Raw genomic sequence first — 12,990 nt, forward strand, 5'->3', positions numbered from 1 at the left:
TTATAAACAGAATATACTAGGAACTGTGGCAATATAAGCTATTTAGATTGTTGAATACTGAATCTTTTCACAACCTTTTTCTCTTTCAAGAATGTAAGCTATTTTAAACAGAGTTTTTGTGTACATTTTTATAATTCTTGGTATCTAAAATATATTCCAAAATTGAAAAGGAACAATCTAGCATTAACCCATCTTCAGTACTCTTTATATAACTTGTTTAAAGAACTTGTAACAAAGCTTTTAGGAATAATTACTTCCCTCCAAATGCTTCTCCCCATTAACCCCCATTCTATGAAAGATTTCTTCCTCCAAAGTTCACTTGCTTCTGGCTTCTCAAAAAGGGTATCTAGGTATTCGATCAAAAACGAAACTTTCGGTGGGATCGGCGGCGGCTCGTTTCGGTTTTTGAATGGGACAAAACACAAAACCATTAAAGTGCACTGGGCCATACCTGGATGACATGCTTCCAATTCGACACCTGGTGGCAGTGGCCGCAGCGATATGGCGACGGATCGCGTCGATCGCCATCGGCCATGGTCAGGAGGCCGGGACTACCTGGACTATGGCTATGGAATCTCGTCTGTGGGTGTGGCATCTGCACGGAAACTGATGCCTGCTGCTGATGCAGATGCTGTTGCTGCTGCTGCTGGTGCTGCTGCTGTTGCTGCTGCTGATGCTGCTGGGCCATCGCTGCCAGGTAGGAAGATGACGCTGGCGGCGGTGGTGAAGATGTCGAGGAAGAGGATGAGGCGGATGCAGAGGACGCCACCGAGGATGCTGACGAGGAGGCAGATGCAGACGACGAAGACGACGACGATAACAACGGTGACGACGATGACAAGGGAAAGGAATTGGGATTGTGGCCTTGGCTTTGGCTGGGATTATTGGCTGCTGTCGTGTTAGTGGCTATGGAGGAGTGGGCATGAGTTAGACCCGCTGCCAGGTGTTGTGGTGGTGGAGTGCAGGCATGTCGCTGGCTAAGATTGTGGGATGATGAGGAAGATGATGATGATGGGGATGAGACCGCACCCAGTTGATGATGAGCCAGGGACTTGGAAAGAGCTGATGGTGATGGTGTGGCAGTAGAAATAGGAGTAGGAGTGGTAGTTACTGGCAGAGGCGTTGATGCATTGGGTGTTGTGGTATTGTTGTTGGTGTTGGTGGATGAGGCGACGTAGGCGGCATCCTGCCGAAGGAGTCCATTAACCACAACCGAGTTACTACTGTTAGCATTAGAGGTATGATGATTTCCATTTCTGGCGCTGCGCGGTGATGTGAGCAGATCCTGCAGCGATCTGGCTGTGTCTTTGATGGTGCTAGTGGTGGCTTTGGTACTCGTATTTGTGGTGGTGGTGTTCGGCGACGTCAGACTGTCGGCACTTGCCTCGTTTTGACTCGCTTTCTGCTCACCATGCTCTAAAATGGAGGCGGCACTGGCTTTCGTCGTATTGGCTTGTGGCTTCCCGCCCGCCAACGCCAGAGCGAGCCCGCTCAGAGCGCTATCGTTGGGCGACGGTGTGAGATGTTGGGCCTCCTGGATGGCCCGCTGCAGCAGTCCAGCCGGTATGGCCTGACTGGATCCTGGTGAACCCGAACCGGGTGAACCCTGTGACTGCTGTGACAGGCACATGGCGGCAAAGACTTTGTTCATGTAGAACTGTGGATTACCGCCCACAGAGACCTGCAGTGGCGAGGTGCTGCTGGTTGCAGAGCTGGACTTGGGGTAGCTGGCATCCTGATAGTGGATCTTTACATGCGCCAACACAGCATCACGGTTTTGGTGGCTGTCATAATAATTTTATTAAATATTATTCTAGAGAAAATCCAATTTTATACTCACCCGAAGTTGCATTTACGGCACCGGTAGACGGTTCTTTTCTCATTACCCTCCTGGTGCACCTCTGTGATGAGATCGTCGCTGGGCTTTCCCTGCAGTCCGGATCCCTGGTTCTGTCTCTTCACTGGTGATATGGTCACCGAAGGTGTGATCATCGTGGACTGGTGCTCCTTCTGCTGTTGCTGCTGATGCTGCTGCTGGGCCATCGCTGCATTCATCATGGTGGCCAGCAATGGGATACGTATAAGATTATCCGCCAAATGGGCATCGTCCAAGGCACTTGGCTTACTAGGCAACACTGGCTCTAGAGTGATGTCCTGACCCGTGACATTGCCCACCTTGGTGTAGTCCTTGAGGAAGGCCAGCGAGGCCACCTGATTAGGTGTCATCTCACCGGATTTCATCAGTTTCGGGTCACCATCCTCCTCGGTGACCTTCATCAGGGTAATGTACTTGTTGTACTTGGTGTAGTTACGACGTCCCGTCTCATCGTTCATCAGCACCTTGGCGGTCTTGTGCGAAGGATCACGAATGGTCTTCAAGCGGATATGCTTGGTGATGTCCCAGCGCCAGTTGGAGCGATACGAGCACAAGGAGCACTCGAAGGGCTTCTTGTTGAGATGCCCCACAATGTGGACATGGAAACGGGAGGCTGTGGAGGCCCAGAAGCTGCAGTGCGGACACTTGTAGACCTTCTTCAGGGACGAGTTGGCGGCCTCCTCCTCGGGCGTCATCTTTTTGGTTACCTGCAGTGCGTGAGAGAGTCAAATTTCATTTTGACGTGGCATATGCTCGTGCTGGGGTCGAGGATGGGTTTTAAAGAAAAACTAAACTAATACAGGAAGGTCCCTATAGCTCTATGAATTTTAAAGACTTTCTTTTAAGGAATAAAAAAACTCAACAAATAACTAATAACTCAAAGGATCTTTTTGTGTGGCTTCAGTGCTTAGTGGAGTTCGGACTTACCTCGCCGTAGCCGGGCGCTGTCTCCACACCATAGTAGCTGTTCTCCTCGTTGCTGGTTCCCTGACTTCCAGCCGGTGACTTGACCAGACTCTTGCTGCTGTTCTCCTGCTGCACTGCAGCAGCACATGCGGCGGCAGCTATCTCCTTGGCTGCCTTGTTCCAAATGCAAACTCTCTGCTGCTGGACGGCGGCCTGTTGTTGCAAGCTCTGTGAGTCTGGACGACGTTCGCCGCCACTCTCACCGGAATTGGAGTCATACATTTCGTTGGCACAACGTATGGCCTCGACACACTGCGTCAGATGGTGCAACAGATCCGTGGAGGACTTGCAACGGTGTCGACAGTGCTGGCAACGTGTCGATCCCGTCACGCTGAGATTCAAGGCAGAGTGGGACTGATGGTCATCGTCATCCTCATCGATTTCTAGACGATCATCGGCATCGTCTTCATGGAGCCCGGCATCGTCATCGTCAATGATCACGGCGGAGGCATGACAGGTTTTGCCATGAATGATGGACTCAGAGAGGCACTTGGCCACATGACCGCACTGGCAAACCAGATTCTCCTGGTGTGCCCCCGTCTTTAGCTTGTCCATAAAGCTGGACTTTCGGGTCAATTGGCTCCTCGAAGAGTTGTGCGAGGCCACTGTCGTTGCAGGGGATAATTGAGGGACATCCGATTTGTCCAGCATCTCCGAGATTTGCTTCTCATTAAAGAACATGGAGGCAATTTCGGTGAGGGAACTGCGCGAGGCATTCGTTTCCTTGGACAGGTTCAACACACTAAGGTGAGACATAAAAATTAATAATCTAATTAGCCTTTAAACTTCTCCAATGAATACTCACTCCTTGGGTCCCTTGCTGATCGGTATGAGATTGGGCATTGGTCGCTGGGCCCGCGGAGTGGTGGTGCCCACACTGGAGGTATCCGAGGAGCAGCCTCCCTTCTGCGACAGATCCGTGGGCTCCTCCTCGTCATCGTACTTGCTCCGCTTGCCATAATGCTGGTGATGATGCAGTGCCTGCTCTTCGCCGCCACTCATCGCCTCGTCCACATCCTCAACTCCATCCAAATCATCATCCACATTGTTGTTATTATACTGATCCTCCAGTTCAGCGGAATCGCTTAGGAAATCATCGCACATCTCACTGGCTCCCACTTTGTTCTGACGACGGGGCCAAATGGATCCAGCATTGCCCACCGGTGGCACATGATGATTCATCTCATGCACCGTCAGTGATTGCTTGATATCGGCGGTAAAGTCACAGGCGGCACACTTGAAGGCACCGGCACCGCCATGATTCTTCATGTGCCTGTCCAGATTCCATTTGTAGGGTGTGCGGAAATCGCAGGTGACGCACTTGATCATGGGCATCGAATGGTACTTGACATGCTTGCTAAACCGCGCCTTGATGTGGGTCACATAGCTGCACTTGTCGCAGCGGAAGAACTTGGTCTTGCCGTGCTCGGCCAGCTCGTGGGCCCGCAGCTGGGTGCGATAGAGGGTGGTGAACTCGCAGGCGCTGCACTTGAGCAGACGATTCTGTGGCTCCTCCCCATTGGACGGGGGCGTGGCTGAGCCGCTGGTGGGCGAGGGCGTGGGCGGTTCGGCGGGCGACTGGCGTTCATAATCGCGCATTTGTCGCTCATACGCACTGGTGGCCACCAGCTCCAACTCCCGCTGCTGCTGTTCGCGCTGTTGCTCCTCCTGCTGGCGCTGCTTGAAGGCTTGGATATCCCGCTGCAGCTTCTCCTCCTGCAGCAGCAGTTCTCGCTTCACCTGCTCCAGTGTGGGCACATCGGGCACCGTCACCGACAGCGACTGGCCACCCATTACACCCACGCTCTCCTCGAGGCGTCGCTTGCGGGCCTCTCGGCTCATGCCGCGCTTGCCACGCGCCTGACCATGTCCACTTGGTATGCCGTCCGTGCAGCCATGCACCATCTTCATGTGCCGCACCAGCTTCTGGAAGTGACGTGAGGCATACAGGCAGAGCTTGCACTTGTTAATCACAATCTTCTCGCCGTGCACGTCCCGCAGGTGCGTCAGGTGATAGCGCGGGTTCTGGGTGAAGTAGGCGCAATGATTGCAGCTATAGTTTCGCTTGATCTTGCACTGCGGCAGACCCTCCTCCTTGGCATCCAGGCTGAGCACTGCCTGCTGCTGCTGTTGCTGCTGTTGTTGCTGCTGCTGTTGCTGCTGTTGCTGCTGCACACTGTTCACAACAGCTGCAGCGGCGGCCTGTTGTTGCTGTTGCAGCAATTGCTGCAACCGAAAACGTTCCACATGCCGCTCTAGGAGTGACGAGCTTACCTGAGAGACGGCTGTGTTGCTGCCACCGGCATTGCTGTTGCCGCTGTTGCTGCCAATGAGACTGGCAATGTTGCTCATACTGCCGGCAGCGGAATTGTGGTGATTTTGTCCCTGTTCCGCGTACAGCTGATTACCGCTGACCACGCTGCGCACGATGAGCGTATCCCCCGAGCGCTGAACCATGGACGGTAGGTCCATGTCGCTGTGGCTGCTGCTAGGTCCTGATTGGACAATGTCTTAGTTAACTGCAAGGATAGGAAAGGAGATGTCCTGTTAGTTGTGGTTTGTATTTGTAATGAAAGGAAAATGACTTGAAAAACCAATTTAATTACATTTTGGTCACAATTCTGTGATAATTATTTGCATGGAATTGCATCACAGACAATGTTGTTGAATAATTTATGAGAGTAATTAGTGTGGGTTTTCTCTAAAGCCAATTGGGTTTGTAAGGATATTTGACTTTTGTTATTTATCTGTACTTTTCTATATAATATTTATAATGTTTAAGGAAAACAATGTTGACTTGTAGTTTGTATAAATAATCATAATAAATATTAAATTATTCTTTATTAATACAAATAAATTATATTTGATAGATTTTCCAGGGTTTCTACTTCTCAGCCATTTAAAAGGGTATTACAAAATGAGAACTGACAGCGACGAAACGGAGGAAATTAAATCCCAAATGCGATACAAAGGCTGCCGTAAATGCAGATTTCCACACTTGGCCAAGTCATTACACATACATTAACGCACAGGGCATAACACATGAATAGCAAGCGGGTATACATACATATATGTGTGTGTAAGTCTCCTAAATATTTTCACATTTTCCCCAGATATCCTCTCTTCCCTCCCCATCGAATACCGCTACATCCCCTCCCCAGTGATTATAACAAAAGTTGCTTCGGTTTTGCCAACTTCCTTTGCAGGATATTAAAATGAAATGTTTTCTCCTCTTTTTTTTTATTTTCTGTCCGCCAAAAATGCGACAAAAGTAGCGTAAAATCAACAGGAAAGTCAGCCGGGGAAATTGGGCAAGGGATAATGGAAAATCATTCGAGAGTCCTGGGAGTCCTGCAGGCAGGCAACTTGAGAGCTGCTCGCTCAACAAATCTCGAAGGTAAATGTATTGTAGTTTGTGCGTAACACAAATCCATTTTAAGGCTAATTGGAGTTGGCCAAGTTGAAAAGGGAAAACTGCGAAAAGGAGCAGGAGAAGGCTGACTAAGGGAGCTGGAAAATTTCAAATACCCAGACACACACACACACACATACACACAGAGAGAGACATAAATAAAGGGCCAAGACCCAATGAAGGTCAACCTTTTTGCATGAGTGAATTTTCGGGAAGCCTTCACCGCTTTTCAGCACACAAAACTCCCCGGACCCGGACCACTAAGCTAATCCTTGGGGTGTCGTTTTTATCAAATGCAGTAATTTTGCTTTTTAAGTGTTTTTTATTGCCCACATGTGTGGGTGTGGGTGTGTGTGTGTGTGTGTGTCTAACTCCCCCACAAAAACCGCAATTGTGTTTTGGCTTAGACAAGGCAGAAAAGGGGGACACGAAAAAAACGCTCCAATTTGATGAAGCATCTCTCTGGTGTCATCATTTAAGTAACATATTTAATTATATAAAAAGAGAGAGAGAGAAGAGAGATAGCGTGGAAAATACAAAATCACACAAGCGAAGGAATGCAGAGAGAGAAATAAATGAGCTAATAATGTATTTAAATTTGAATTTAAAGATATTTGAAAAATATTTAAGACATAATCAAATATTTCATTTAATTCTGTAGAGTTAATGACCCCTTATGATCTTTTCTAAATACTGAATATGTTTATATATTTATTAAAGCTTCTCTTTAATATTCTACCCCATTTTCTTCCCGTGTAAACACACACATCTCTCACACAGACTTAGGCTGTGTCCCTGTGTACTCTTGACATTCAACACGTTTATTGTCGCAGAGCAACAAGCTCATCATCCTTCCCAGCAGCCGGGCATCCCCTGCAACCCCTACATCCCCTTCAGACCATCATACCATCATCATCTCTACATCTCAACATCCCTACATCCTACATCCTCATCAGCGTCAAGGCGGAACTCATTAACAGAGGCGTCTAAGTGAGTGTGGGTGTGTGTGCGTATGTGAGGGGTGGCTTGGGTTGTATTCAGGGTTGGAAGGACACTTTATCAAGGTGCACACAGGTACGCAAGGAGTCACTGCTAACGATCACTCAAAACCTAAATGTCACTGGGGGTTGGTCAAAGGGATTGAAATTGGTGCACTTTCCTAGGACAACACTTAGTAGCCTTGAGCTTAATTTCAGGTTAAATAGTAAATTAAATAACAAATGAGTCGGGATTTTATTTTTAATTAGTACAAAATAGCTACTAGCCAAAGTTTATATTAATTTCTTTAAGTTTAAATGCTTTAAGTTCGTTAATTAATTCATAAATGAAAGAAAATACTATAAATATATACAATTTCTTCTTATTTTACTCTGACTTTCGTTCACCAGCTAAAGCACTTCCTAAAATACTTAAAATCCCAGATATTCCATAAAGAAAAACAGCTTATTTATGGGTTTGTTTTATGTAGCCCTCGTTTCGTCCTGGACAGGATCACCTTATACTTGTGCATGGTTGATGCCGCGCTTATTACGGCGCTGCTGCTGCTTCCTGCTTATTTGCCTTTGTTTATGTTTGGTTTTTGTTATTTTTGATGTTTTCCTGCCTTTATTTTGCTCTCTCAGTTTTCAGTTTCCAGTTTTTCTACTTGTTGTTGTTGTTGTTCTTGGTTCTGTAAATACGCACACACGTACACACAACCTGCTTATGCGAAATTTTAATTTCTCACGCGACGCCAAAAAGTATGCTACGAAGGATAAGGCAAGGCAAGGCAAGGCAAGGATGTTCCGCGAGGTTGCTTCTTGTTTTGTTTGTTTGTATTTTTCTTGTTTCCCGCCGCTGCTACAGCCTATGCGGACTTAATTAATCTCACTGTGGGCTTAGCCCGTTGTCCTGGCAATCCTCCCAGTTATCCCTGTTATCCCCCCTCGGCTCCTTTTTGTCACCCATTTTGACGCTCTAAGGCTTCTTTTCTTTGGTTTTTAGTCTCTTTCTGTGGGGTTTTTCCTGGATTTTTTTTCGGTGATAATGAGGCGACTGTGGAAAACCTTTCCTTGGACTTGAAACTGTTGAGCGTTGGCCAGTTTGATTGATGGTTCTGGGATGGTTTTGGGCTTGGCTTGTTAACTTTTTGTCATTGCAATTAAAATTTAGGCATTTAAATTTTTAATTAAGAATCAATATGAGGGAAATGCGGATCTTAGAAAGTAAATGAAAAATCTAGAAAATTAAAAGAAATGAGTTTAGTTAAGGGTTTTAAAATGTGTCGAACTTCAGCATTTATAAAACTTAATAAACAAATAAATGAAATTCTTAAAAAGTAATAATAATCAGAGTAATAAACATTTATTTAAAGGAATCTTTCCAATTAAAGCATTCCTTAAGGCTATATTTAAAAAAAAGGTGTTTTACTGCAATTCTGCTTTGTGGTCTCTTGGAAAATCCATGAATTTTCATGCTTACTAATTAAATACTTCAAAGAAATTACGACTTCAGCCATAAATACTTTAAGCTGTGGTGACAAAATACTACGAAATAGCTACATAATTTAACATTTTCATCAAATTAAATGCCAACATTTCGTTCGAATTTTCCCGTCTTAATTGCCACTGCAATCGTTAAGATCCTGTGGACCGAGTGGCGTCCTGGTAGCCAATTTCCTTGTTTGGTCATTTGGTTGCCAGCCAAAAGAGAGAGAAAGAGAGAGCGTACGGAAAGGGAAGTGTGGCAACCGGAAACGGGAGACGGGAAACCGTGTTGTTGCTACAAATTAACTGCAAACTGCAGAGAAGTAAATAAGAAACCTTAACCAAAAGGCGAAAAAGGGTCTGAAAATGTTTATTCATCATCAATTTGTTTATTCGATGGCAAACTAACGCTTTCGAAGCGCTCCTCCTCCATTTCATGGCATCATTGGCCATTTTCATTTTAATTTCATGATCCGTTCGACAGGAAGTTATCGCCTGGTTTATGGCCATGCGAATTGGTACGAAAAATTTAATAACAGACATCGTAAAATGAAAGAAGCACAGAGGGGCAGTCAAGTTAATAATTAACAATGTCCTTAAAGTGTTGAAACATATTCTAAATGTAAATTAAATATATATCTATTTAAAGTTAGGATTTAAATGAAGCCCGCATTTAAGTTTTAAAAGAGATTCATTTCGAAATAAGTTGAGACCCAAAAACTTTCATTAGCTAGGCTGTTTCCTTTCCCGTGTTATTATTTAAGGATTCAGTTGCCATTACTAAAACCGTCAAGGCAGTCAAAACTTTTATACAAGAGTCAGCCACTTTTACCCGACCCCCTCTTAACCAGGCTTCTTAAGATAAAGTCTGAAATTTGCAGAGATGAAGCAAAGCTTTTCTATTGCCTTCACATAAATCTCAACAAATGTCAAAGTTTATTTCGCATTTTTGAAATTAAATAAAGATTTGTCACGTAGAAATCCGTTTCTGGTGAAAGTCACCCCACACATATTGGCAAATCACTAGCAAAAGACACACTAACCCGCACACAAACACACACACACACACATTTAACATTCACACCGATGAGACAGCAGCATAAGGGAAAAGTGCCACGCTTTTCTTTACTTTTCCTAGATAAATACCAAGGTCGAAACTTTGTCTACTGTGATTTCTTTTGGTGTTTTGTAAGGAGTTTCAAGTCTTGGCCACGCCTAGCCAGCAAATTGTAATTTCTTCTTTATTTTTTTTCAAGACACTTTGGCATTTAGCTCTTCCTCCTCGCTTACTTCAGTTTGGGTCGCGAAAAAAAAAGTTTTTTTTACCGGAAGTTGGAAGCGCTTCCGCTTCCGCTTTTGATTAAAGTTGAGTGGCCGGAATTTACTTGAGCTTCTAGGCGGAATATTAATATAGAAGTTTGCTACTAAAAGTATGAGTTATTCTTTCTTTTTTAATTTACTTTAGTTGGATTTTGTTACCCATTTTCCCACTTTGGGGTTTATGAGGGAGGGAGTGTGAGCATATGTTAGCATATGTTCTCAATCACCTGCTGCGATGCCCTGTGGCCATGAATATGTGCATATATTTTCACATTATTTTCTTTTAGTAAGTTCCTTTTTTCTTAGTTTTTTACTTAAAAAAGAGAGGAAGTTGTCATCTGCTAGGGTCATATTACTCATACGCCATGATGGCTCTGGATTTTAATTTTAGATTATTAGGAAATGTTGTAAATTAGTTACAAAAATCATTAAACTAAAATAAACAAATGATTTAAAAGCCTAAAAAACTGCTGAAAAGTTTAATTTTAAATACTTCCATAAAAGAAAATTAAGAACAAAAGGATAAGAGTGTACAACATTTTATAAAATAGTAGGAAATATAATAATCTTTAAAATGCATCCAAAAAAAACCAAATGTTGAGTGTAAAAACCGCAAGGAGAAATCCATGAACCCGCGCACATGCAAATTAACAGACAGCAAAGAAGGAACAAAAAATATCAACAACAACAACAACAACAAATGGCAGGACAACGTTGCTAATGCGCCCCGTTTGCATTGTCTGCACTCACACTCACACACTCACACACACACAGACACTCACACACACAGACACTTACTTGATTCGTCTGTCGTCGGTTTTAACAGCAGGATTTTCTTTTGTTTAACCGAAGCAGAAGCAGCAGCAGCAGGAGCAAAAAAAATGAAATAAACCGAAAACAAACACTCTCGCTCTTGCTCTCTCACTCTTTCTCTCTTTAATGCCAATGTTTATTATTATTAATTTTTTGTTAGAAAATTTCCATCCGGCAACACAACGAATCGCTCTTGCGGTCCAACAACAACTGAAGAAGTAACCGCCGCGGTTGAATTTCCACAGGGAAAACGATGCTGTGAAAAGGATGCTGCTTTTACTGCTTTTGGTTGCTCTTCGGCAGCAGCAGCAGCAGCAGAGGACACCAAAACTGTTAAAAGGATGCCATAACAGTCCAAGAACAGAGAGAAATGTTAAGTAAGAGAAGAGATGAAAGAGAAATGCAAGAGAGAGTAAAAGAGAAATGAAGCGGTCTGCTCTCTTGGGTAATGTAAGGATAATGTTAGTAAAAGAGGATGTTGTCTTTCGAAGAATGTTAAGTCCAAGAAATAATTCCATGAGACAGAATTATGCTTAAAAATTACAGCTAATAGATTATTTCGATTTATTTCTAGAAAACTAAATTATATTTTATTTATAAAATAATTAAATATTGAAACAACACCCTGACCAAAATACAAGAAATAATAGTTTGAAGAGTTGTGCTTCAGCTAGGAATATATTTTTGAAATCTAAATAGATTGAAATTATTTCTTTCAGTTTCCAGATCTTGAAGATTTCCTGATTCTTTCAAATTATAGTTTGTAAATTTTCAGAATTTACAATTCATTTACTTTAATTTTGTAATTTAATTAGGTTTATAGAAAAACAGCTACAAACCCATATATTTTTCAACCCAAAATTTAATCTCCTTACACACACACACACCTTATTAATAGCTAAGGTAACCTTTCAATTTAAACCATTTTAATTTGTCCCAATCCCGATGCCGCACTTAATTTGTTAACCAACCAGAAGGACGACAAGATCCACTTGATGGGAAAACCGGAAACTGAATGAAAGGAAAAAAAGAAAGCCATCTGAGGAGAAAATAATGTGGATTTCAAGCGCACTTCAGTTGGTCGAGAGCCTAAGTTGAGGCCGTAAAACGAGACGAGCTGCGATGCGGGTTTGGTTTTCTTTTCTTTTTTTTTGGGATGACTATGCTGCTTTTGGTCGACGGATTTTGCCGTGTCCTTTTTTAAGGCAATCAACACAAATGCTACTTAAAAATTTATTTGTGACACGCACGAGACGCCGCCGACACAAAGGCTCGGAGAGAGAGACAGAGGAAGGAAAAGGATTCCAACTGAAGGCGTTGCAAAGCACAAACACTTAACACGCACACATACACACAGGGGCAGACAGACACGCACACACACACGCACACACACAGGAAACAGACACAGACACAGACACATGAGGCGCCGACAAAAAAGGACAATCAACATTTTAACACTTTCGAGCCAAAGGGATACAACAAGAGGTAGAAGGAGGGTTTTTGGTTGAGAAATGTGTTGCGGTCATGCATTTTTATACGCTGCTACACTGAAGGAAAACTCATACAAAATATGTAGCAGAAAATATAAATAAATAATCAAAAAATAACTTAGTTTATGAGCCTTAAAGAGTCTCTAAAAAATATTTTATAAAATCTATAACAATTCCGTTTATATAACCAAGCTCCCATTTTTATATTTCTTTCTCTGCACCATAGACAAGGCCAAAAAGAGGAGCCATTGTCGAGTTAGGAAGGACATGCTGGTCCGGAAGGATGCCTTTGGTCAGCATCAGACACGGACACTTGACATTTGAGCCGGCCATCGAGCCAGGACCTGCATATCCTTGTGTGCCCTGTAGGCACAGTGATAAATGCAGGGGGAACACTTTTTTTTTGTACATTCAGTTAATTTCCGAGCCTGTCTGTGCAATTATGAACCCGGACATGCCGCTGATCCTCTGGAAAAGCTGCTCCAATATTGACCAGACGCTGAGGGTGGACCAGAGAATGGAAGCCAAATCTTTTGAGAAACTTTTCTGTAAACTTTTCTAATCAAACACTTGGCCACGGAAGCACTGGAAAGTGTGTGTGTGTGCTCCCATGTCCAAAAACTCGACTTGTTTGTTTGTTTGCAGCTG

The 12,990-nt window shown here is 43.8% G+C and overlaps 1 protein-coding gene across 8 annotated transcripts in view; it reads right to left on the reverse strand.

Annotated features, from left to right (window-relative positions):
* LOC110183951 (uncharacterized) overlaps window positions 1-12,990 on the reverse strand; it is a 44,271-nt gene that overhangs the window by 4,333 nt on the left and 26,948 nt on the right. The window contains exons 3-6 of one of the 8 annotated variants that reach the window (XM_086834814.1): window positions 3,648-5,361; window positions 2,804-3,584; window positions 1,841-2,571; window positions 1,411-1,784 (exon numbers count right to left, since the gene is read on the reverse strand). In XM_086834814.1, coding sequence (XP_086690940.1) covers window positions 1,411-1,784; window positions 1,841-2,571; window positions 2,804-3,584; window positions 3,648-5,314 — 3,553 coding nt within the window. In that variant the 5' untranslated portion in view covers window positions 5,315-5,361. Of the gene's footprint in view, window positions 1-451; window positions 1,785-1,840; window positions 2,584-2,803; window positions 3,585-3,647; window positions 5,362-12,990 lie in introns of all 8 variants that reach the window. The other 7 variants (XM_086834812.1, XM_086834810.1, XM_086834808.1 and 4 more) reach the window with 7 other exon arrangements.

This window comes from Drosophila serrata, unplaced genomic scaffold, assembly GCF_035046125.1.
Source record: "Drosophila serrata isolate PLE 108 unplaced genomic scaffold, ASM3504612v1 contig_275, whole genome shotgun sequence".
Lineage (NCBI taxonomy): Eukaryota > Metazoa > Arthropoda > Insecta > Diptera > Drosophilidae > Drosophila > Drosophila serrata.